The 25,906-nt window shown below is 45.2% G+C and overlaps 1 protein-coding gene across 3 annotated transcripts in view; it reads left to right on the top strand.

Annotated features, from left to right (window-relative positions):
• Positions 1-22,906, top strand: part of KIF3C (kinesin family member 3C) — a 34,343-nt gene extending 11,437 nt beyond the window's left edge. The window contains exons 2-8 of one of the 3 annotated variants that reach the window (XM_063078535.1): positions 7,063-7,164; positions 7,779-7,901; positions 9,087-9,205; positions 9,851-9,967; positions 19,844-19,949; positions 20,126-20,298; positions 20,475-22,906. In XM_063078535.1, the coding sequence (XP_062934605.1) occupies positions 7,063-7,164; positions 7,779-7,901; positions 9,087-9,205; positions 9,851-9,967; positions 19,844-19,949; positions 20,126-20,298; positions 20,475-20,568 (834 nt within the window). In that variant the 3' untranslated portion in view covers positions 20,569-22,906. Of the gene's footprint in view, positions 1-7,062; positions 7,165-7,778; positions 7,902-9,086; positions 9,206-9,850; positions 9,968-10,499; positions 10,624-19,840; positions 19,950-20,125; positions 20,299-20,474 lie in introns of those variants that run through there. The other 2 variants (XM_063078534.1, XM_063078536.1) reach the window with 2 other exon arrangements.
• The last annotated feature ends 3,000 nt before the right edge of the window (positions 22,907-25,906 follow it).

Genomic DNA, 25,906 nt, shown 5'->3' with positions numbered 1-25,906 from the left:
CCCCCATAAGAGTCTCACACAGGTAGATGCATCTTCCTGTTTCAGCTAGAAGAGAAAAGCAGTGGTGCTCAGAGGTTTCCTGATGGTTCCTGAGTTGGCAAAAGTACAAATACCGAATGCTGCTTTTCTCCAAGGTGCCTTCCTGTCTGGACCCAGAAGAAAGCAAGCTGTGGAACAGAGAAAAAGACAGTGGTGTTGGGGTTAGGAAGCTGGGGTTCAGATATCACTCTGCCATTTACTGGCTCCATAACCTTGAGCAAGTCACTTCACCTGTCTGAGCCTTAGTTTTCTTTTATGTCAAAGGAGATCATAATCATTATCTTGTAAGGTTCTTATGATGATTAAATAGGATGATTAGTGTAAAAAGGACCCAGTCCAGCTTCAGGTATATGACAAGTTGAATCTGAGACTCCTTTCTCCTGCAGAATGTTATGGATTAGCTGGCAGTGACAGGGCAGAGCCTGATTGGCTGCTCTGTCCTTGTGAAATCATACTCGATGGCATCTTCCCAGAAGAGTGGCTGGCTGGTCCTGGCTATCTCCATCCTAACTTTTGACATCAGCACTTAGTAACTACTGGGGCGTCCTTTCTCATCCCTCTGGTTTTGCACACCAAATGCTCCTGGAATAGGAAACGGTGAGCCTCTGAGTATCCCAAGCTATATCTACAAGCTGACGTGGTCCCTGTGGTGATCCTGACTGTTAATTGTCACAGCATCTGACCTGCCTCTGATACGTGGAACCAGGGCCCTAATTGAATTGGGAAATTATTTGGAAAGTGGATGGTCAATATAAGAACAGATACATATAAAGATTCCTTAATTAGGAGACTCCAGGCTTAGAGGACCCCCTGTCTGTGCCTCAGTTTCCTCATCTGTAAAGCATGAGGTTAGAGTCATGATTCCTCAGGTCCCCTTGGTTACTCTGTGATTTGTATTTCTCTAGAGTCAGAACATGATGCTCTGGAGCTCCCAGCCCTGTCTCTTCCACCCCCACGCCTCTGCTGGCCTTTCAGTTACACTAGCCTTATTTAGAACCAGCAGGACCAAACCCAGTCCTTTCCACAGCTCCCACCCACCTGTACTCTTTTGCCCTGAAAGATCACAAAACAAGCATTGACTGGAGCAGCTGAGAGCTCCAGAGAATTTTTCCTGGGAACTAGGAGCTCCATATTCCCAGGCCCTTTGCTTTGTGCACCCCAGCCTGAATTGGGCTTGGGGATTTGAAGCATCTCTGTTCCTCCCTGCTCTCCGTGGGTGATAGTTAAGGATAGAGATCCCTGAGAGAAAGGAGAAGATGGCCACTGGTGTCCTCAGAGAAATGGAGAAAATAAAAAGGAAAAGAGGAAAAAAACCCACCTGTTTCTAAGCAAAGAAAGGAAGCTCATGTGTGACATATTTCAGATCATGGGGGTGAAGCAGACAGCGTGGGTTGAGATTGGGGAGAAGGGGGTGCTGAGACCTTGCTCCTAGACTGAGGCCCACCCACAGATTTTATGTCAGAGCCAGCCCCCTCTTCTAGCACAAGTTGGGTTTGTCAGCCAGGCTTGGCTGAGGGTGCATTTGGGCAAGAGGGCAAGACTTGGCGAGTACCCGATAAGGCAAATTCAGTTGTCATTCAGACCACGTCCGTGCTGGGTTTTGGCGGGGCTGGCAGGGAAGCATGGGGGCGTTGGAAAAATGGAATGGGGTGATAATGGACAATTAGTCATCATCTGGGAATTCTCTTCATGGAGCCCTGGGCCCAGCCAGCAGGGAGAGAGAGATCTTGAAGCAGAGTTCTAGGTCCAAGAAAGAGATCTAACACGGAAGCAGATTAGCAGGAACCAGTTCTGAAAAACATGTAATGGGGAGGAGGGTGGGAGGAGGGCTGAGAACTGGGGACCCAGTAGTTTTGGCTAATGCATCAGACTCCATGCCTACCTGGCAGTTCAAATTCTGCCTGGAAATGTCCAGATGGGTTTGAGAACTGGGTGAGGTACGGGCCTTTGAATGAAGAGATCATGGGCCTAGGTGTGCATAGCTAGGGAAAGTGGAGGTTGAATAAAGAAAGAAATGTGTTTTGAATCAGAGGTTCATCTCCTCACCTAAAAAATCATCAAAAAAGCACCAAAGAGAATGTTGGGAAGGGAGAGGTCAGGCCTCCATGAGACCACCTCAAAGGTATGGAAAATACAAAATAAGTGGGGAGGCTCAATTTTATATCTATTATTATAACAGGATTTTAAAATAATGAGGGCCGGCCTGTGGCTCACTTGGGAGAGTGCGGTGCTGATAACACCAAGACCACGGGTTTGGATCCTTATATAGGGGTGGCCGGTTAGCTCTCATGGGAGAGCGTGGTGCTGACATCACCAAGTCAAGGGTTAAGATCCCCTTACCGGTCATCTTTTTCAAAAAATAAAATAACAGTAATACTTCATGTCTATGATGCTGTAAAAAAAAGTGGTTCCATTATTTACTGCTGGCAGTGGTAGACTAAGTGCTATAAACCATTAGAAAGGTAATTGGACAGTATGTTCCAAGATACACAAAACATAACCCTTTATCCACTCCTGAGATTTCTTTTTAAGAAAGTCATCTAAAAAAGCAAAAACTTATATGTACAAGGGTGTTTATTGTAAACACTTTAAACAATGTAAAGGGGTTAATTAAATATATTATATCTTATCCACTCTAAATATTATATAGTCATTAAAATTATAGTCACAGGGGGATTCGGAGATGGATGGGTTGGGTAAAAGGCAAAAGAAAAATCATGATTTGTAATAATAATATGCTTATAATAAATAATAAACAATAGTCATAAACATGGAAGTAACAAAATGCTTGAAATATTAGATAAAGTGGAAATAGCAGGACAGAAGCTTATATTTATACCATGTCTGTAGAGGTGAAAAAATGCTGTATGAATATGGAAAAGTCTGTGGGGGGGAACAGGGAAAATTAGCCATGGGTAGTGAATATATGAAGTTTCTCGTTTTATTTCTGAGGTTATTTTGATGTTGGTACAATTTTTTTCCTGAAAGGAGAAAAAGACAATAAAAGGTTAAAAAATGTGTCCCCAGCATCCCTTAAGAAACTGTTAAATATTTAATCCAGTACCAACTTCTGAGATAAATTTCATAAATTTATTACCTTGTATAAACAATAAAACTTCCTTTTATTTGTCCTAAAAGCTGCTGTTTTCAAAACTCAAGGTATAAGCTCTTACTCTATGTACCACGATTGACTTGAAAAGTCTGGATGTTTCCTTTTTGCACCCATTTTTGATTGTGCAGTTTTCAGGCTATCCTCTTAACCTTTCTTTGTCTCTGCAGACTAAAGAGTCCTATTTTTTAAAGTTTCTTATAATAGCCCTGGGATGGTTTTAGCTGCCTTTCTCTGGATTTTCTTTCTCCTGTCTCTGGAGATGCAGTAGAGGCACTATACACAGTACTCCAGATTCAGCTGCATCATGGTTTTATACAACAGCGTAATGTTTTTTGTTTTGTTTCCAAAAAGCCTTCATGATGGTGCCTGGCCAGATGCTATTGAGTTTTTTAGCTGTGGCAGCATATTAAGCCAATGTCTTCTGGGAACAATAGAGAATTACTCTCCTCCCCGCCCCCACCCTTTTTTTTCTGGCGTATAATTGATTGCCCACTGCTATCATGTAATGAATAGGGTTAGGATTACTTTTCCCCCAAAATGTAAAACTGTAACTGAAACTCACCTGCCATTTTTTGTCAGCTCACATGACCTAGAAATTCTCTTGTACATTACCACCTGGAAAGACGTGGGGACATCTGTGAAGTTGGTTATTTCACCAGTGCACTCTCTCTCAGACAATTTCTAACATAGATCAATACTACTGTTTAACACTGGAGCATTTTTCCATCTAGAAAAATACCTGTCCTTTCCCTAACCAACGACCCCTTTATGAGAAAGCACTTCCTTTTTCTCTGTCTCTTCATCCTGCATGTAACTTTGAACAACCTCTGATGTACAACCTTGCCAGGAGTGTTTGGACATTCAAAGTTCTGGCCACTGGCTTCTCCATGTGGTGTAATAGCCTATTTTGTCCCAATTTGAATGAACTCTCAGAGATTAGTCAGACCTGATTTTCTCTTACTAGAAACATGTTGATTTTCCTTTAGCAGGTTCTACTTCCTAAAGCACTAAACACAATGACTACAATAGAAAGAGTCTGGGTCTGGATTCTCCATTCAAATTTAATGGCCATGAAGTGACCTTGGATGGGTTACTTAACCTTTGAGCTTTTGTTGCAAAAAGGATGGTGTTAAGAGTATGCCCCTTGAAGAAGTCCTTTTCAAACATTAATGTGCACACAAATCACCTGGAGATCTCAGTACCATGCAGATTCTGACTGGATTTTTTTGAAAGCTCCCCAAGTGATTCTAATATGCAGCAAAGTTTGAGAACTAGTGTCTTTTTATTGGGTGGCAAAGAGCAAAGAATGCTAGAGTCACATAAAATGCTGAGGAAGATGCAAAGGCTGAAGTAGTCGGCGTGTCCAGACTTGGAGACCAGGCCAGTCTCCCCCGAAGACCCAGTTACCCACTAGTTACAGTGATCAGTTATCCATGGTCCACGTGGTAGGGAGCTTCCTCCATGGGGTTCCCCTTTCTCTTACACTCACCCCACCCTCCTGCCAGGTTTCTGATGCTCAGACCCTATGACAGTGAGTGTGGGCCGATCAGTTGAAGGAGGAGGAGCTGGGATAAAGAGCCTGGGCCTGTTCTGGATAAGAGAGCCCAAAGAAAGGACTTGGAACCCCCTGTGGGACTGCCCTATCCTAAGGATTCTGTTCAGTTCATCAACACTTATTGAGCACTTGCTGTGTGCCAAGCACTGTGCTAAACCTCAGGGACCCTGAGATACGAGCAAGACATGATTCCTGCCCTGAAGAAGCTCACAGGGGACACAGGATGTAAACAAATAATGGTTCTCTTATGGGAAAGTAGTAGGAATATGTCCCGTTATTGAGGAGCCTCAAAAGAACAATTTTGAGGGGATCAGGGAAAATTTCCCCAGACACACTCAAGCTGTGTCTTGCAGGATAAGTAACAGTTTTGCAGGTGGATGTGGAATGGGAGGAAGAGTCCAGACCTGTGAAATGCCATGGCATGTTGAGGGAGCTGGAATTCTTTTGGTGCAGCTGGAGTGCAGAGCACACATGGGAAGTGAGTGACAAGAGGGCTGGGAGGCCAGGCCCGCCCCCAGCTGTAACTGCTACTGACCTTGGATTTCATCCTGCAAGAAATAGTTCGAAGGAGAGGAGCAGCCGTTCAGACTTGTGTTTTTGGTGGCTCCCTCTGGGTGTCATGTGAAGGATGGATGGAAGGGGAAACTGAGGCAACAGGGTGTCCATAGCAGTGGTCCAGACGAGTCATGAGGATCGCAATGAAGTCAGCAGCTGTTCGTGAGGATGCAAAGGAGGGAATGGTATGAGCCACCCATGAAGCAGATTTGATGGCGTTTAATGACTGGCCAGATGTAGGGGTGAGTGACATGCAGAGCAAGGACTAGGGTGAGGTAGGTGAGCCACTGAGGGCACAGAATTTAGGCTACTCACTTGTTGTCACAATAAGGTTGTGCAAATGCCGACCTTGAGTGAGGAGTCTAGGATGAGTTTAGGTCTGTGACACTGTAATGAGGTATCCAGAGTGCAGGCAGCTGCAGTCTGGCCTGGAAGACAACCAGCTAGCCACAAGGGCTACTTCCTCTCTCCTTGGCCTCCAAGGCAGCATGGGAGCCCAGTCTCTGACCTCCCAAAAGCAGCCCTTAACCCCTGTCCTGCTCTGTTCCCAGTGATATGGCTCTCACAGGTGGCCCCTACTCCTCCAGTCTGACAACACCCTCTGCTGTGACAGCCCTAAAGCAGATCAGCTGGTCCCACTGGGAAAAATCCCAGTGGGGAGGCAGCCAATTTCTTCTAGTGGCTCAAGGTGATTTCAACCTTCCAGGAGGCCTGCGATGACATCAGAGGACAACTGGATGCCCTGGGATAGGATTCTTTTATTGGCAATTCCGAAAATGCATTTTATATAGTCATAATTTAACACTTTACACAAATCCATTATTATTTCCCTTAAGATGCAAGCAGCACCAACTGAATGTGCCAAGCACTGATGAGTGGCCTTCACCGAGCACAGAGCTCACAGAGCGAGGCCAGGGGTGCTGGGTTCTAATCTCACCTCTTTGTTACTAGCTGCATGACCTTAGGCTAGTTCTCAGTTTTTTCATTTGTTAAATGAGGAGAGGAATAGTTCCTCTCTCTCTTAGGGGAGGATGGAGATAAGGGCCATCAAGGGCCTTCAGCACCTAGCAAATAGCACTCAGCAGATGTTTGTTAGCCATCCTGGAACACAGGTGGTATTGTTCCAATACTGTAGATGCCAGAACTGAAGGGTCTAACTTGTCCAAGGCCTTGAGGTCAGCGGGTAGAACCTAAGTCTTTTTGGTCATCTCCAGAGCCCAGGCTGCTTCTGTGCCCCAGATTGCCCCTTATTGCTGCAGTCTTTTCCTTTGGCTTTTTCTTCTGCTGTCCACATCAAAGATTAGACCATTTCCTGCTGCCTGTGTTGAGAGCTGTCTTCCTGAGTCAGGATCCAGTTAGCTAAAGGGTTGAGCTGCCTGGTGACTGTATCTTCTATCTCCCCCTTCTGAACACCAGCTGGATCCTGCTTGCCAGAAATAGATTGCTGCCCCCACCCTCCTCCCAGGCATGGTGAATCAACCTTCTCTGTGTATCCAAAGCAAATAGATCAGGTGCCCTATATTCCCTGAGAGGTTCCCTCTCTTTACTTCTCTAATGGTCTTGCCAACAATGGGGGCCTTTTGCTGGGGTGCAAGAGGCTGGAGGGTAAAACTCTATTCGCATTGAGGGCCATCTGGGACACATCTTGTCAACTCCTAGAAGGACCACAGAGCAGGGAAGCAAAACCTCAGCAGCTGGGGATGCTGTGGCCCTTTGAAAAGCCCATGTTCTTCCTAATCCTAACCACTAGACCACCAGGGAAGCTGAAAAGCCCATGTTCTTAACCCTTCTGTGTCCCCAGGCCATGGAGAGCAAGCTGCTCATTGGGGGCAGGAACATCATGGATCATACCAACGAGCAGCAGAAGATGTTGGAACTGAAGAGACAGGAGATTGCCGAGCAGGTAGGGCTGCCAGACTTCAGGTCCCCTTGGGTCTTATGGATGGCCTTGAGGTCCTGTCTGGGGAGTATAGGACAGTACGCTATCATGGACCAGGATCCCTGGAATTACAGTGCTGAGAATCTAAGACGAGCCACTCTGGGTCCCATGGGGCACGGCTAGCAGATGGGTGAGAGGAAGTGGTGGCTCTATGATGTCAGCCTCCACAAGGCACCTGGTACTGATTCCTGGGCCTTCCACATTGGTCTGAGTTCTTTGCCAACTGTATGACCAACCTGTATTTCCCAAACCATCAAAAACCACAATTTGTTGGTCTTACCAATCAGCCGTGACACTGTATGGGGAGAGGGGAGGCAGCTTGGAAGCCACGGTGATGGGCAGCCATATATTATGTGGCTCATACCCTGGTACGTGCCAGCCAGTGGGGCTGGGGTCTCCATCCACATGGGACAGTGGCCATCGGAGCTGAGAGGAGGGTTCTGAGAGGCTCCACTGAGCAGTGGGTGTGGGCCATGGGATGCTCCTTCTCCCTCCTGGCACCCATGGCCACAGTGAAGCCAGGTCCCATCTCCCAGTACGTGTTGCCCCATCGAGCCCCCTGCCCTCCTATGGCCTAGAAACGCCGTGAGCGGGAAATGCAGCAGGAGATGATGCTCCGAGATGAGGAGACCATGGAGCTCCGGGGCACCTACACATCCCTGCAGCAGGAAGTGGAGGTCAAAACCAAGAAACTCAAGAAGGTGAGATTCCGCAGCAGGACAGGGTCAAGGAATGCTGAGGGCCGAGGAGCCTCTGCCCAAGGGGGGTGTGCTTCAGGGACCCCTCCCCACTTTGTTTGGACTGCTGAACCCTGAGTTCCATTGCCTGGGCTGCTGGGTGAGGAGCAGGGGACAGGCAGGAGCCTGGTGTTGGGGGTAGAATAGAGCGTTTTCTCCTGGGCCAGGGAGCTGATAGGCTGGGGATTCTGTCATTTCTAGTCTCCAGGGTTGCCATCCTCATGGTCCTGGGTAACTTCCCCCTTTACTGTGTCACCAATGAGTCACAGTTGGAATAGCTGGTCCTGGAGCGGGGCCAGGGGAATACAAAGAGGCCTGAGAAGGAGAATTGAGCCTGGAGAAGCTCAGGAAGGGAGCATAAGGCCCTCAAGGACATGTCAAGGAACAAGAATATCTGGTCACTAGGACCCTGCCAAGTCCATGTCAGGGTAAGAAGTACACATGAGATGAGAGTCTAGGGCAGGAAGCAGCAACTTCCAGCTTGGATTCTGGGAAGAACCTGGAGAGGCCTCAGGGTTGCTGATGTGGCCGCCACAGAGCAGGTGAGCCAGAGGTCCACAGCCGTGGCAGTTACCATGGATACCTCGTAGTGGGTTAGGCGTGGAGGAGAGGACCGGTGCTGCCATCCACACTCCCACTTTTGAGAGCCCCTGGAGAGGCAGGACTGGGGTGGTTCACCTTCCAAACTCGCTCAGGCCCCGCCACTCTCTGAGCCCCGGGTCTCCAAATGAGCCCTGAACCAGCAGTCCTGATACTTGGGTCCTATTTCTGGCTCTTCTATTGACTTGACTAGTTGTGTGACCTTGAGCAAGACTGTGCCTCACCTTCCTCATCTATAAAAAGAGGGTGTCGGACCAAAAGGTCCCTCGGGTCCCTTCCAGTTTGAACATTCCATGATGCTGATAGCAAGTGAGAAAGAGCAGGTAACGGCCACAAGCCTCAGTGGAGGGGGCTGGGCAACCCTTTCCATAGCCCATCCCGATTCAGTGGGGGGAGGGGGGACAGAAAGGGGAGCTCAGGCCAGGGACCCCAGCCTCCTCCTGGGCTAAGCCAGGGGACCCCCCAGCCTGCAGCCCTCGGGACCAGGCTTGGTGACTGGGCCTTGCTGCCACACTCAGCAGCCTCTGAGCTGCCCCTGTCCCCCTCCAGCTCTATGCCAAGCTGCAGGCGGTGAAGGCGGAGATCCAGGACCAACACGACGAGTACATCCGCGTGCGGCAGGACCTGGAGGAGGCGCAAAACGAGCAGACCCGGGAGCTCAAGCTCAAGTAGGGCCGGCTCCTCTTCCCTCGGCGCGTCCCCGCGGCCCGCCCCCCGTCCTCGGCCTCTGGCCCCTGACCCCTGACACTCCGCTCCTTCCTGAAGGCCTCAGGCGGACTGTCTGCTCTCCCACGAGCCCCTCAGGATAAGCCGTGTCTGCGGACTGAGGGACAGGCCCAAGTTCGGAGGTTTCTTCTACCTTCTCTGCATGTATTGGGCAGACCCCCAAAGTGCATGCTGGGTGCTGGCCAGAAAACTGCACAGACCCCGAGCTGCAGTCTTTGCATTAGAAGCAGCGGTTTTGGGCACACCCCGTGGCTCACTCGGGAGAGTGCGGCGCTGGGAGCGCAGCGACGCTCCCACCGCAGGTTCGGATCCTATATAGGGATGGCCGGTGCACTCACTAGCTGAGCGCGGTGCGGACGACACCAGGCCAAGGGTTGCGATCCCCTTACCGGTCACGAAAAAAAAAAGAAGAAGAAGAAGAAGAAGAAGCAGCGGTTTTCACGCTCCGTTATTTCTGCAGGGATCCCCCCAACGTGCTGGTTTTTCCATCTCCTCAGTCCTCTCTCCCTCGTGGCTTATTGCTTCTAATACTTCAGCCTTCTGTGGTCTTTCGCGCCCCAAATTCCACATCTCTGTCCTGCTCACAGGTACCTAATCATCGAGAACTTCATCCCCCCTGAGGAGAAGAACAAGATCATGAACCGACTTTTCCTGGACTGTGAGGAGGAGCAGTGGAAGTTCCAGCCACTGGTGACAGCTGGAGTGTGAGTCTCTAACCCACTGGTCTTGGCCTAGGGACTTGCAAGCCCACTCCAGGCTGGGGGTGTTGGGGAGCCCGAGGCCCTGCCTGCGTGCAGACAAATATTTCTGGATTGGGGAGGGTGTCAATGGAGGATGGGTTTCTCAGGACCTAATTCGTAGGAGGGATGTTCGGGGGCGGGGGGGAGCATCTCATTGGCCTGGGTTCTAGAAAATACCCTGTAAGGGGTCTAGGGAGGGGAGGAAGAGCATCTCAGCCTCTTGACAATCCTATCGAGTACTGACATCTGGCAAGTTCTGGTGAATATCTGTTTGTCAGGTACCACAAATAGCAACCATAGTTAATATGTGCCCAGAACTACTGTGTGTCAGACACTGTGGGAGACTCTGCAGACAGAAGATAGATCAGACATGGTCCCAGCTCACAGTCCAGTGGGAAATACAGAGAAGTAATCAGATGATGACATGATAGAGGTGTGATCCAGTCCTCATAGCCTCGCTCAGGGGGTGATTCAGCATTTCCACCTGTTTCCACAGCCTGGCCCTTAGGTGCAGCTGAGGCTATTGCCTGGGTGTGCAGCTCCCTCTGCTGGTGGCCACGAAGAACAAGACTATCAGATATTCAAGCTTAGCAGAGTGACTGCATCACCCAGCTGGAACACTGTCCCTTAGTTGCAAATGTGTATACAGAAGTGCTTAGGAGGCTGGACACCAATGCACTTCCCTGGAGATTCTTTGCTCTCTCTATCCTAGGAATATTAATGCCAGGATAGGGCAGGGGTCTCCCCAAAGCTGGGGTGGGAAGCTAATAAGAGGTCTACAGCTTCTCACTAGAACATCAGATCCCTACTTTGTCTGCTTTCTGCTGCTGATCTTACCCAAGTTGACACTACACGAGTTTGTAAGTGGCAAGTTTATGAGTAGAGGACTTTTCAATGGTATCACTTTGAATTTACAATCCACCTTTCCAATCGAAGTAGAGACTCAGTAGTACAATCATCCCATACAGAGGTTCTCCACCCTGGCTGCAGCTAGATAACCAGTGAGTTGGGCTCCAGAGAGGCTGATTTAAAGAGTCTTGAGTGGATCCCAGGGCTTATATTTTGTAAGTTTTTTCCCCCAGAGTTTCCAGTTTTTTCCCCCACAGTTTTCAGGTGAGTACCTTGAAAACCACTACTCCAGTGCCATTTACTAGAGGCAGATGCTGGTGAGGCTTCTGCTCTGTAGGGTTATTTTATGCTTAGAAAAGTTCTTGAGTTGAAAGTTTTCAGGTGAAGGAATTTTTTTGCATTGGATGTAGCAGCATCATCAACATGCTCAACTACAGATGGGATGAGAGAGGTTCTGAGAAGGCATAGTTTTTAACTTCTTATTTTGAAACATAAGAATTACAAGACTACTACAAAGAATTCCCATATACCCCTTCACCAAATTATTAACACTTTGCCACATCTTGCTGTATTAATTCCCTCCTCTCTCTCCCTCAATCATTTGTGATTAAGTTGAAGACATCCTGACCTTTTACCTGTATTTCCTAAGAATGAGAACTTAACGTAACCACAGTAAAATGGTCAAATTCTGGAAATTTTATATGGACACACTATTATTATATAGACCATATTCCCTTTTTGCCAATTTCTCAATAATGTCCTTTATGACAGTTTCCCTTCTTCATCTGAGAATATGCATTTTATTTATTTGTCATGCCCCTTTAGTCTCCTTTAAGCTGGAACTGAGAAGGGATTTTGATTTGAGGTTTGCAGTTTCATGCTTCAGAGAAGTGTATTCATTTCTCAAAAGGTTGTCCCTGCAATTTTGACTTGCCTGCGCCAAGCACGTGGACCAGACTCAGAGCACTGAAGCTAAAATGAGCTTTCTGCCAGATTATGAACTTCCATTCCTTATTTATATTGTTCAAGAGCTTACTTTCTTCCTTTTAAATAACTCTTACATCAATTGCAAACGTAATATGTTTTTTTAATGGAGAGTTTAGATAAACATTGAAAGAATGAAAATTCCATCCATCTAGTGGTAGCCTGTGCTAACATTTGGATATGAACTTTCCATCTTTTTTTTAATGCATAGATAAACTTTTCTCTTTTTTGCAAAAATGAAATGGTTTGCATATGCTGAAAACCCACTCACAGATTTTAAAAATTAAAATAGCTATCTTAAAATAGCATACTTTAAATAATTTTTAGAGTAGATACTAGTAATAGCTTTTAAAAAGAAAGTATGCCGAAATACAGATCCTTCTTCACTGTTTAACTGTTGCTATTTCTAGCACATTGTCTCTCTTATACCTATCTTCTGCTCTAAAGGAAAATTTGTGCTCTTTGTGTGCACTAATATATGCTTCTGAAGGCCATCTGGCCACAGTTCTGCTGATGACAAGCACAGAAGAGCTAAAATCAGAGATGATCTTTCCCTACCTCTCCTCTCTCTTCTGATTCCTTCTACCATCCTGTTTGCAAGGAAAGTCATGCAGAGAGAAGTACTCAGCATCTTCTTTGCCATTGAAAAACCTGAGCACTCTGGTCACTCATCAGAAGCTTCATGCTTTACCTCTGTAGTGTTTCTTTTTCACTATTCTTTGGAAAGAACCAGTCCCAACACACTCTCTTTAACTTAAATCTGCATATATTTGCTTCCCAGCCTCCATTTGCAGGTTTATGTTGGCAGCTCTTCTAGATGAATCCTAATTGCACTGTGTTCCCTGAAATTTTTATATTGAAAACTTAAAGATATGAATATAGTTACAAGGTTTTTCAAAACTATGGTTAAGTATATTTACAATTTAACCATGCTGTTTTATACAGAATATATATGTACCTGCTTGAAATAAAGACAGTGTATATTTTGTACAGAAAATATTCAAAATATATCTGGGTAAAGCTAAAAGATTTAAGGCAATTATGACACACCAATGTTCTCTACTGCACTTAAATACAAATTATACTAACAGTTATTACAGATTGCTTTTAAAAAGAACTCCAAGAAATAAATTACTTCAGAAACACTTAGTAAGAAATATCAGGTAATTATGAGTATTTTTTTTCTCTTTTTGTCACTGTCCAGTTTGCTATGTCTGGTGACTGCAATCAGCAATATTTAATGTTTATTTCAGAACTTTAACAATAATAACAAAAATACAAAAGGCCAGTAAAAATGGATTTAGGAATTTTTATATGAAAAAAGTATTTTTAATTACTTTTTCTTTAAGCAGCGGTGGTTAGAATTTAGTAAAAACAATTTCATCATAACTGAAATCCCCGTTGTGATTCTGACTCACTAGAGAGTCCTGGAGGGCCGCATGATGGAGAAGGTAGTTGCTGGCCCGGATCTCTGACATTATCTGCCCAAGTCCCTCATATCGCAGCTGAAGGCTGAAGGCCGGGAGGTCCTTGAACACAGCTTTCCTCCACGGTGCAGGTGCAGGGGCCGGGCTCGGACGCTGTGGACGAGCCGCCCTCCTCTCCAGAGAAAGGCGCTGGATCCCACCACTTGCAACGTCACTTCATCGGGGCTAAGAAACAAACAGAAAAATTCTTTCTTTCCAAAGTATATTTAACTAGTCAGGGCATTGTTCCATTTGCTTAATTCAAGCCTGGGATATTTTGCTTTACTTTGGGCTGAGGTATTCTGGGGATGAGAATACTGAAGGCTGCTCAAAGTGAGAGGAAAAATACTGTTTGAAAGGAATTACCTGAGGTCGTGCTGTCCCTTTAGAAAGCTTTTGCAGGGTAAACATTTTCCCTCTTCCTACTCTAGCTACAAACTTCTACCCCACACACTTTTACCTGTACTGCTCTCTAAAACAAGGAGTTCCTGTCAAGCAATTCTTGAGATGTGCCCATATCAATGTATTTTGGAAGTCTATTCCTTTCTTTTTCTCCACTATCTCTATGCAGCCATTAGTGGATACAAATTAATTTCACGTGAGGTGCTTTCCACACTCACAATTTTGTATTCAAGTTACTTTGAAAGAACATTTTTGCAACCAGCTCCAGCAATGACTGTTTTACAAGTGTGACCTTTTATTTTTAGCTTCTCATAATAGACTTTATTCTTAATTGTATTTATGCAAATTTCTCTTTTGAGGGTTATATATTTGACAATGTCTATAGCCTGTGGTTTTACAGTTCACAAAATTCTATTGTAACTTTAGCCTTTGGCCTTTGTGTCCCCAGCCACACTAGATTCTTTTTTTTTTTTTTTTTTTTTTTAAAAGATGACCGGTAAGGGGATCTTAACCCTTGACTTGGTGTTGTCAGCACCACGCTCAGCCAGTGAGCGAACCGGCCATCCGTATATGGGATCCGAACCCGTGGCCTTGGTGTTATCAGCACCACACTCTCCCGAGTGAGCCACGGGCCGGCCCCACACTAGATTCTTTTCAGAGGCATCATGGTGCAATAGAAAGAAACTGGATTTGGGATTTAGAACATTCTCAGTTCCCTACTCAGCCACTTACTCATGGCCTTGACAAAGTTCTTTAACCTTTTTGAACCCAAGTTTCTTTGCTTATAAAGTAGGAATAATAATATGTACCTTGCAGGATTGTTGAGGTTGAAATGAGATAATGTGTGTAAGGTTCCAGGCCTGTGCCTGGCGTGGAATCATAAATGGTTGCAATCAGACCGATAAGCCAATATTATAATTAGTGGGACTCCAGAGAAACCAGTCGGCCTCTATTTCTTAGAAGTACCATAGAAGGCATTTTGGCTTGCTTTTGTTTTAGATTTTGATGTTTTATTCAGACTGTTGCTGAGTTTAAAGAGAGAGCATTCCTTGCTCTAAATAGAATCAGGAAAAAAGGCTGAGCTGGTTTCGTCACAGAGACAAGGTTTACCTCAGTAAGAACATTCTTAGCTCTGCGATGAGACCCTAGGTTTCTTCATAGACCTGTGAGAATTGAAGAGAACCTAAAACAGGAAACACTCGCAGTTTTCCCAGGCAGGGATGTGGCAGTGTGAAGGGAAATGAGGGGAAGAGTTAGAGGTTAGACCTGCAGGGCAGTGGAGCAGGTGGACAGCTGGCCTGCGGGGACAGCGACCAGATGACAGAGAAAGGTCTCATTTGCTGCACTGGCTGCACTGAAGGACCGGGAAGGAAACGTGCCCCGTGATGCTGGATGCCTGTTTTCAGAACAGGAGAGGAAAGTGGTGGTCAGACAGCCAGGAATGAGGATGGTACCATCCCCTGAGCAGCTGAGAGATGACTTTGTAATATTTAGGGAAAATGTATATAACAGCAGCCCATTATGGAGGGAGGGCCCTAGGAGAACTCTTCGGAACTACTGAGCACAGGATAGCTATTGTTGGGATCTCTGTTGGGAGGGATGGATAAATGCAGAGCCAGACCTCAGCTCTGGGCTCTTGGCCACAGCCCACATGCTACAGAGGGATCCATCACGGAAAGTAGGCCTGGGGCAGGAGAGGCAGTAGATGGGAAATTTGGTGTCCCAATTACAGACTCCCTTCCCCCAACCCCTTCTTCCCCGCTTGCCACCCAGAATAGCTCTGGCATCTTTATTGGGTCAGGCTGCCAGTTCACACTGATCCGCTTCTCTGCTGGTCCAGCCCTGTCCCTCTGCCCCGTTCCCAGAGCCTGAGCTTTCAAAGGCACTCTTTGGCCCCAGACTGTTCTGGGGGAACTCCTGAGAGACAGTGTACCATCATAAAAAGAGTACTCGGGAAGGTTCACATTCCTAGTCTCCCTGATTGCATGACCTTGAACACAAAAGGCACTTCACTTTTCTGAGCTTCAGTCTCCTTGTCTGCTCTAGCCACCTCAGGAGCTTGTTGTACCGTTCAAGTGAGATGCACAGAAGTACCTTATAAATAAGTTGTTAATTTCCTAATTTCCCCACTCCCCTCTTAGAGGGGATGATCCTGCACTTCCGTAGCATCTGTGGCAGAACTGTCTTCTTGCCACCACTGTCACTGATGGTGCTCTCTGTCCACCTGCACAGCCTCCCCACCATCCTGTAGGCTCCGGGGCAGTGAAGTGAACTGGAGCTTCTACAAAGCCTCCTCTTTCCTCGTTTTCATCTATAAGGAGGGTCAGCAGGGACTCCTGAGTGGGGCCCAGCACTCTTACGTGCTTGGTAGACTGAACCACAAGAATCTTATTTCTCATCACTCCCTGCTGCAAAAGGCAGGCGTTGTTCTTTCGGCTCCTGCATGGCTTGTTCTACTATTCAAGGACAGAATGTCCTATCTGTGAATTATTGTTTCTTCTCTTCTGCCTTCCAACTGTTGCCTTTTGACTTTTTTCATTGCTCATTTTATTTCATTTCATTTGTATCCTTACTTGAAATTAGCAAGTGGAGTTGAGAATAAGTAATAATCACAGCTGCCATGCGTAGAGCCCTTGCAGTGTACTGTGCTAAGTGCTTGCCTTGTTTAATCTCAGCAATCTGTATGAGAGGGATGACATATCTGAGGCTCAGAAGTAGCAAGCCACCTCCCAAGAGAGCTTTAAGGGGCAGAGTCAGCATTTAAACCCAGGTATGTCTTACTCCACACCTCTTCTTTTATTTTAAAAAATGGAAATAGCTTTCTTATTTTCTTTCCTCTCTTTTTGTGTTTGTTTGGGGTAATAAAAGTAATACATTACACTCACCAAATTGCTGAAAGTAAGAAGTCTGACATACCATGAGTTGGCTAGGATCTCAAGCAATGGAAGCTTTCATAGGTATAACCACTTTGAAAAAGCAATTTGGCAATATCTTAGTAAAGTTGAAAATGCACATACCCTACAGTGCAACAATTTCATTCCTGGGTATATACCCTAGGGAATATTTTGAAAATGTTCTTGAAGATACCTGTACAGAAATGTTCATAGAAGCATTGTGTTTAGTAGCAAAAAAAAAAGAAAAATCAACTTAGGGCTGGCTGGTTAGCTCACTTCGTTAGAGCATGGTACTTTTAACATCAAGGTCAAGGATTCGGATCCCCATACCTACCAGTTGCCCAAAAAAAAGAATCAACCTCGATACCCATCAACAATACACCCACACACACAACACACATATACACACACATATATATAATGCTGTATTGAAACCTTAAAATTCTCAATGTAGGCTGTCTTGTTAGCTCAGCTAGTTAGAGTGCAGCCTTGTAACACCAAGGTCAAGGGTTTAGATCCCCTTACCGCCAGCCGCCCTCCACACAAAAAATTCTCAATGTAGCAATATAGTTCAACTTTAATAATCTAGATCTGCATGGATAAACATGCTGAGCACAAAAAAAGTCCAGTTCATAGACCATACAATTCAAAATTTAGCGATAGGCATATAAATTGCATATGTATTGTTTATGAATACCCACATATAAAACTAAGTATAAAAACATACATGACATTGGTAAGCACCAAACTCAAGAGACTGTTTAAATCTGAGAAAGGAGGATTGCAATGGGAAGCTTAAAACTATATCTGTATTTTATTTCTTTAAAAAAGATTTTACATAAGTATGACAAAGTGTTATGGTCTGACAAAGCCGGATGGTAGGCATACAGATCTATATTATTTACTATGCTTTTCTAAATGTTTTAAATAACTCATTAGATATAAAGTTATACACATTCATTGTAAAAAATTTGAGATATTACAGAAAGACAAATAAAATCACCTATAATCACATGATTCAAAGATAATAACATTTTGTTGAATGTCCAGAGTTTTTGTAAGCATACACATGCATATACACATTTCCTTAAAAACAACAAAAAACTTTACCTTTTTATGTGCTTCTATATTTCATGTATTGTGGAAATCTTTTCATGTCTAAAGCCACACCAAAATGTTAATGACTACATAATATTCCTTCATGGGGATGAATAATAATTTAACTGGTCCCTAGTGATGCACATTTGAGTTGTTTCTAACTTTTTGCAATTGTAAATAATGCTTCAGGTTAGGGAAATTCCTAGGAGTGGAAACTTGGATCAAAGAATATGCACTTTTTAAAAGCCAAGCTTGAGTTTTGTTTTGTTTGTTTTTTAAGGAACAGCTTGATTAAGATGTAGTTTACATGTACTGGCCAGCCGCAAAAAAAAAAAAAAGATGTCGTTCACATATAAAATCCACCATTTTAAAGTGTACAGCTCAGTGGATTTTAGTGTATTCACAGAGGTGAACAACCATCACCACTGTCTAATTCCAGAGCTCCCAATTTCATCACTCCAGAAAGAAACCCCAAGTCTCTTTCTCTCCAAACCCCCCAACCCTAGACAACCACCAGTCTACTTTTTGTCTCTATGGATTTGCCTATTCCAGATATTTTACATAAATGGAATCATAAAATATGTGATCTTTTGTAACTGGCTTCTTTCACTTAGCAAAGTGTTTTGAAGGTTCATCCATGTTGCAACATGTATCAGTACTTCATTCCTTTTTACTGATAAATAATATTCCATTCTATAAATATTCCACATTTTGCTTCTTCATTTATCAGTTGATGGGCATTTGGGTTATTTCTACTTTTTGGATATTATAAATACCGCTGCTGTGATCATTTGTGTACAAGTTTTTGTGTGGACATATGTTTTCAATTCCTTTGAGTAATATACCCAGTAGTGGAGGTGCTAGGTCATATGGTAACTCTATGTTTAACTTTTTAAGGAACTGTTTCCAAAGCAGCTGCACCATTTTACATGCCCACCAACAGTGGGTGAGGGTTCCAGTTTCTCCACATCCTCACCAACATGTGTTATTGTCTGTCTTTTTTAATTGTAGTCATCCCAGTGGATCTGAAATGTTATCTCCTTGTGGTTTTGATTTACATTTCCCTAATGACTAATAATGTTAAGCATCTTTTCATGTGCTTATCAGTCATTTGTATATCTTCTTTGGAGGAACATCTATTCAGACCCTTTGTCCATTTTAAAAGTGGGTTGTTTATCTTTTTATTGTTAGTTTATAAGTATTCTTTATATATTCTGGATACAAGTTCCTTGTCATACATATGATTTGCAAATATTTCTTCCCATTCTGTGAATTGTCTTTCATTTTCTTTATGATGTCCTTTGAAGCACAAAAGTTTTTAGTTTTGATGAAGTCCTGTTTGTTCTTTGGTTGCTTGAGCTTTTGATGTCATAGTTAAGAAACCATTGCTTAATCCAAGGTCATGAAAATTTACTCTTATGTTTTATTCTAAGAGTTGCACAGTTTTAGCTCTTATATTTAGGTCTATGATCCACTTATTTTATTTTATATTTTAATTGACATGTAACTGTGATCCATTTTGAGTTAATTTTTGTATATGGTGCAAGGTAAGGATCCAACTTCATTTTTTTGCATGTGTATCCAGTTGTCCCAACACCATTTGTTGAAAAGACTATTCTCTCCCCATTGAAGTGTCTTCCCACCCATTTGAAAAATCAATTGACCAGAGATGTAAGGATTTATTTCTGGAGTCTCAATTCTATTCCATTGATCTGTATGTCCACCCTTTTGCAAGTTCCACAGTGTCTTGATTCCTATAGCTTTGTAATAAGTTTTGAAACTGGGAAGTGTGAGTCCTCCAATTTGTTCCTTTTTATTTCAAGTCTGAGTTTTTAACCATTTTATTGGGCTAACTCCTATGAAGGAAAATTAAAAGCAGAGCCACCAATTGTCAATGGTTTGTGTAGTGTGTGAAATCAGTATATGAATCTGGAAGCTAAAATGAGACTAGAATTCTTTTCTTCCTTCCTCATCAGCCCTTTTTACGAATTGAGAAAAAAAATAGAGCAAAAATAGTGAAGAAAATTCCAAAACCTGCAGTCTGCAGGGCCTCCTGGCTACCCGAATGATACTTAGTGCCTCATGATATCGTTTGCCCTTTGTGTTAGAAAGAAATCCATTCTAATACAGCCTCTTCCCTGCAGCAGTAACAGCCAGATGAAGAAGCGGCCAACGTCTGCAGTGGGCTACAAGAGGCCTATCAGCCAGTATGCTCGGGTTGCCATGGCAATGGGGTCCCACCCCAGGTACAGGGTAAGAAGCTGGGAAGTAGAAGCAGGGAGGGAGAGAAGCCCAAGGGAAGGGGATGTCCCCAACCTCTGCTTCCTCTGACTGCCTCATCACCCCTGCCACACCCAAGATTTACAAAGTGCCAAGAGGTACAGTCACTGGGGCCGCTGCTCATGTCTGGCATGATATTCCCACCACAGGCTGAAAACATAATGTTTTTGGAGTTGGACGTGTCCCCTCCAGCTGTCTTTGAGATGGAATTCTCTCATGACCAAGAACAAGACCCTCGTGCACTACACATGGAGAGGCTCATGCGGTTGGACAGTTTTCTGGAAAGACCTTCCACGTCTAAAGTCCGCAAGTCCAGATCCTGGTCAGTACCACCATGGTCAGAGTGAGCATTGGACTTAGGAGGCAGGGGAACTGCACGGGCTGGTTGAGGCTGAAGGGGGTTTGGTTTCACCAGAGGGGCACAGAGGGTGGGGGGTGACTGGGCTGCGGGGAGGAGTTTCCTAACCTCTCTCTTCACCCATGTCATCCCCACTGCAGGTGCCAGAGTCCTCAGCGGCCTCCACCCTCCATCACCCATGCCTCGCTGGCCTCCACTTCTCTGCGCCCCACGACAGTGGTGGACCATGAGTGACAACCTTCGCGGCCGGGCTGCCCATCCGAGAGACTCCTGGGATGGGGCAGCCAACCCTGGCTCATCTCATCTGCGCTTGGAGCGTGTGCGTGAGTGTGCATGTGCGTATGTGTGGAGGGGTGAGAATCTGGCAGATGGTGCCTCTGCCTGCTCTTCTCCTCCTTTATTTAATTCATGTTATTTATTCGCGGAGCTCAGTTAGTGGGGGGGAGGTGCCCTCGCCTGAGCTGTCTGGGCCTGCCGTGGTCACTGCGTAGCCTCCTTTTCTTCTGACTGTAGACCCGCCTGTATCAGCTGCCTCCAGAAGGGAAGGTGGCCAGTGCCTGAGAAGAGCTACTTTTTCTACCCATCTCACTCCATCATCTCCATTTCCTCCTACACTGAGCAGCCCCTATGCACTTTCTGGGATTAGAAAACTGCTGGGTGTCCACTGAGGACAAGAGACATCCTAACAGTGGTGGGCCCATGCTCCCAGGGGACAGAGCCCCACTCTTCACCTTCTGGGACTCAGACATCTTTCAGCCTCTCAGCCTCCTTTTCAAGGACTGAAATGACCTCACCGACACAGCTCATGCTCTTCGGCTTCCCCAACTCTGCTTCCTGCCCACCTTCCCAGCCCTTGGATGGGAATTGCAAACCAGCCCATTGCTGCCACCTCAGGACCTGCAGGAAATGGAACAGGAATTGAGACAACTTGGACAGTCGTCAAAGGAAGTCCCTGCTCTGGGTCCCTTTGTTTCTATCCCCTCTGAGAAGTAACTGTGGTCAACAAGCATCGAGCCAATTCCCCATTTTCGAGATGCTGCTTCTTCCTGCTTTGATCATTTTTCCCTGCAGCTGCCCAGATCCCAGCTCATAGTGGGAGGAATCGATGTCATTCTACCCCTGGCTAAAGGAATGTATCAACATCTTGCTTTTACCTTTCATTGAGCACATGAAACAGAGACCCAGGCACAGTCTTTTCCAGCTTCGCCCATTGCCCCTATTTGTGAAATGCATCTTTGGGGTACTATTTTGTTGAAAACTGACCCTTTCTTCACAAGCATGGGGGTGCTCATCATCTTCTTTTGTGACAGCCCAAAAATGCTTCCAGGTATCCCAGGCGACAAGGAAATTTCCACCCAAAAAAAAAGGTTAATTTTCATTGACTTACTTTTTAAGTGTGTATTTTGGTAAAGAGTGAAGAAGTAATGAAGAAAGCAAATAAGTGAGTTAGGATTTGAAAATACCCTGATAATGGGAGTCTCCAGTTCCTAGAATAGGAGGAGTTCCATCACTGGGGTAAGGGCATGAGACTGGCAGATGTGCCTAAAAATTTGGTGTGTGACTAAGGTCAAGGGTTCAGATCCCCAAACGGGCCACCCACCAAAAAAAAAAAAATTGGTGTGAGGTTATTCTCTTTCCTTTGGGAAATGAACCTTCTTGCACTGTTCGAGTTCTGCTCTGAGGATCAAGCGTTGCTTTGGTTTAACTCAGTGATGCTGTCATTTTTGCTGTAATTACCGGACTAGCTGGTTGAACCATTCAATTGCCATTTGCTCCTTTCCGTAAAGGAAATCACAATATTCATCAGAGCCCAGGAGATTTTTTTGACTCAGGATTCAGATCAGAGGTTCGGCTGTGGCTGGGACAGAAGTTGTGTGTAGAAATCCCCCAGGCCTGGGCACAAGGGGACCTCCAGGGCTGTGTTGAGCAGCCTCTCCCATTGACCTGTTTCTTGTTTGTGGATGAAGCAGCACATGTCACCCCATTCGTCACTTGGACACGTCGACTCTACATTGTCTGATCACTTGTCCCTCACAGTCTTAGAGCACAATATCCCCCAACTTCACCACCCCCAGTCTGAGGGCTGGGCCCAAGGTATGGTCGGAGGAGGAGCTCCTGCCTGCAGTTTCGTGTATGTGTGTATGTGTGTGTGTGTGTGTGTGTGTTTATCTCCACAGGGGACACTCTACACTCAGCATAAGACATGCTGGGAACAGGGCCACCAGGGGTGGCTGGATCTCAGTCTCTGTGTCTCTCTCTCCTTTACCTTTTGATGTATCAAACATTTGATTGACATGGTAAGGGCCCTGATTAGGACCAAATTTCGATGTCTGTTGCTATGGTCTTTATTTAGGACAACAGTTAACAATGCAGTGGCCCATTCTTGTCACTCTATACATATGACTGTATGGGACATATGTAATATATAAAAATATATATATAAAACATTATCCTCTGTCCCCTTGGCTTAGGATGGAGGCCTCTCTGTTGAGCTGAAATGCACCTGCAGCTCGGTGCTGCCAGCAGCCTGCAGGCCCCAGCCCTGTTCAAATTAACACCGTCGACAATAAAGGAATGAGTATCATGAGTATCGTTATGGAGTTGGTTGCCTGCCTTCCCTTCTCTCTGTTTCTTCCTACTTTTACTCCCTTTTTCATTTTCTCCCTTTCTCTCTCTTGCTTGTCTTTCCAGTAGGGGTTGAAGAGCATTTGGAGCCCAGCTACAGTTATCAGCACCTTGGAAAATAACCAGCTGCTAAATAAAATGGGATATGTTTGCCCAGAAGGGCTGAGGGGCAGGTCCCAGGCTCTAGTCGGAAGTCTGTGCCAGGGCTCTGGCAGCAGCTGTTCGTGTTCCAGGCTAGCAGTCCCCAGCCAGTTAATTCTGAGCTATTAGCAGATTTCAGAACTGCCTAAGGGGCGTCCAGATTAGCTGTCAATGCCGTAGTCGCTTTGCCCATCAATTTATCAACCAAGAGGGATTAAAGCAAGAAATAATGCATGAAAAGCATATAGATGTGCCTGGCATTTGGTAGATGCTGAATTAAAATAACTAATAAGACTAGCTTCCTTATATCTTCTCTTCCCAGGGCCTCTTTCCCATCCTTCTGGTTCTCTATAGCATGGAGGTCTTAGAGGAAAGGAAATGTAGTTACTGCTAAAAAACAAACAAACACAAAGCCTCGGTTTTCTTGGAGGGACTTTCTGTCTCTGTGCCAGGCTATAGCCCTGAGCTCTAGCAAGTTCCAGGGCTGGAGTGACCCTGCTGCTTGAGAGACACTTGCCAGGTGTTGAATAATGTCTTTATGCACACAAGCTTATTTAGTCCTCCCAAGTGGGAATCACTGTCACCAGCTCACAGATGAGAGTAAGGAAAATTAACTAACTTGGCTAAAGACACGGGTAGTGATGAAACTGGACTTTCAGGTCCTAAAGCTCATATTTTTTTCCTCTGTGCCCCACTTCTTCTGTAGCCCAGGTGTACCTCAGGAAAACTGATAGGCTCCCTGCATGTTTCACAAGTAGTGAAAGCCAGGGACAGAGGACAGAGTGCTTTGTCTCAATGGACATGGTTGGGAATAAGATCAGATCTCTAGACCTATGCCTAGAGGACCTTTTTTTTTTTTAAAAGATGACCAGTAAGGGGATCTTAACTCTTAACCTAGTGTTGTCAGCACCATGCTCTTCGAAGTGAGCTAACTGGCCATCCCTATATAGGAATCTGAACACATGGCCTTGGTGTTATCAGCACCACACTCTCCCAAGTGAGCCATGGGCTGGCCCTTAGAGGACCTATTTTAAAACCACTCATTCCTCCCATTAGCAGTGGGGTCTCTTGTGTGGGTCTGATAGGTGGTTTTCTAGAGCCCCACAAAAAGAGCCAGAGGGTGGGAACTGTCACTTGGCCGGGATCTTTTGTTGATAAACAGTTTGTTGGCAAGGAAACTGCTATGTTTCACTTCTTCCTCTAAGACTGCACACCTGATCTGCACAGAGTTATTTTTTCTGTTCTCAGATCCTGGGCCTGGGGTGTGTGTTAGAACTCTTGGCCAAAACTAATAGTCGCTTAAGCTGTCCTGAAGGAAATAAGGACCCAGAGGTGAGCTGAGGAGCCCAAGGGCAAGGAGTAGGAGTGACCTAGTACTGGGGACTCAAACACCACAAAGATCCTCTCTATTTTGCCACAGTCCTTTCTGCATGGGGTTCCAGCTCTTTCCTCAGCTGCTGCCCTTCATGACATGGAAAATACATCTGCCAGCAGCTCTCTGTTTACATGACCCAGACATCCAGAGAGACTTAGAATCTAAATCCTGGTGCCAAATTCATGGGAATGGGACTCTGATTTAGTGGTTTAGGTCAGATAGATGAGAACATGATCTATTGAACAAGCCCTCCAAGAGTCCCACTGCTGTAACCGTGTGTATCGGGGGGGGCAGGGGTGTGGAAATAAAGGTATTTCTCAGGAAAGATGATGGGGTTAGGAGTGGCTTGGAGTGGGCTCTAGGCAGCCAGCACAACAGATGTTCTTGACCAGTGTGTTCATCATCCAGGCTGGCTTAAAATTTCAATCTGGGCTTATTCTATTAGCCTGGCCATTTTTCTTACAACGTGGTTCAAGAGTTACCTGCATCAAAATTACTGTCTATCCTGGCCTACAGAGGACAGCAAAAAAAAAATTAAAAATAAAAATAAAAATTACCGTCCTAAGATATTCTGCTACATTAGGTCCGGAATATACCCATGTGGCAGACACTGCTGGTTGCCTTTCCAATATCCATTCTTCCCTTTTCCCTTACTTAAAAAGTAATTTTGTTCAAGGAGGGCAGTGTGCCCAGGTAAAAATACTCATATTTCCAGACTCTCTTATAGCAATGGGTGGTCAGCCATGTGACATGGTTTTGGCTAAGGAGATGTAAGTGCAAATCTGCTAGGTATGTTGGCGAAAGTTTTTGCTTTCCTGACATAGACATCACCTATTTCTTCCCTTCCCCTTTCTTCTTCCTGCTTAGAACTCAAATACACCTCCTGGAAGTTATTGAGCACCTGTTACCTGTATGTTCCAGGTAATGTTCTAAGTGCTGGGAATACAGCAGTGAACAAAACAGACAGAAGGCCCTGTCCCCACAGTGCTTACATTCTATGGTAGGTAGAAAGACATTAAACAAAAAAAACATATCACCATATTGTCTGATGGTGATAAGTGCAGTTGAGAAAAATAATGCAGAGAAGGGAGATGGGCAGTTCCAGGTATTGGTGCACATCAGGGGTGGGGGGAGTTTGCAGTTTTAAAGCCCTCGCTGAGAAGGTGTCATTCAGCAAAAAGTTCCTGAAAAAGGTAAGGAAGTGGACCATGCAGATATCTGTAGGAAGAGGACTTCAGAAGAGGGAAAAGCAAATGCAAATTTTGTGGGTGGGAGTGTGTCAGGTTTGCTGGAGGAGCAGCAGCCATAATGCAACCCTGAGGCAACAAGCACACATATAAAGGTGGCTGGTGTGGAAGGACAGGGAGACTCAAGTCCCTGATGGGGTTCATCCTGCTGGAGGAGCCTGTGTCTGTCCACTTCTGGGCTTCT

The sequence above is a fragment of the Cynocephalus volans genome, chromosome 14 (genome assembly GCF_027409185.1).
Source record: "Cynocephalus volans isolate mCynVol1 chromosome 14, mCynVol1.pri, whole genome shotgun sequence".
NCBI classification, from domain to species: Eukaryota; Metazoa; Chordata; class Mammalia; order Dermoptera; family Cynocephalidae; genus Cynocephalus; species Cynocephalus volans.
Note: the sequence above shows the minus strand (reverse complement) of the source record. Positions and strands in the feature narration are given on the sequence as shown.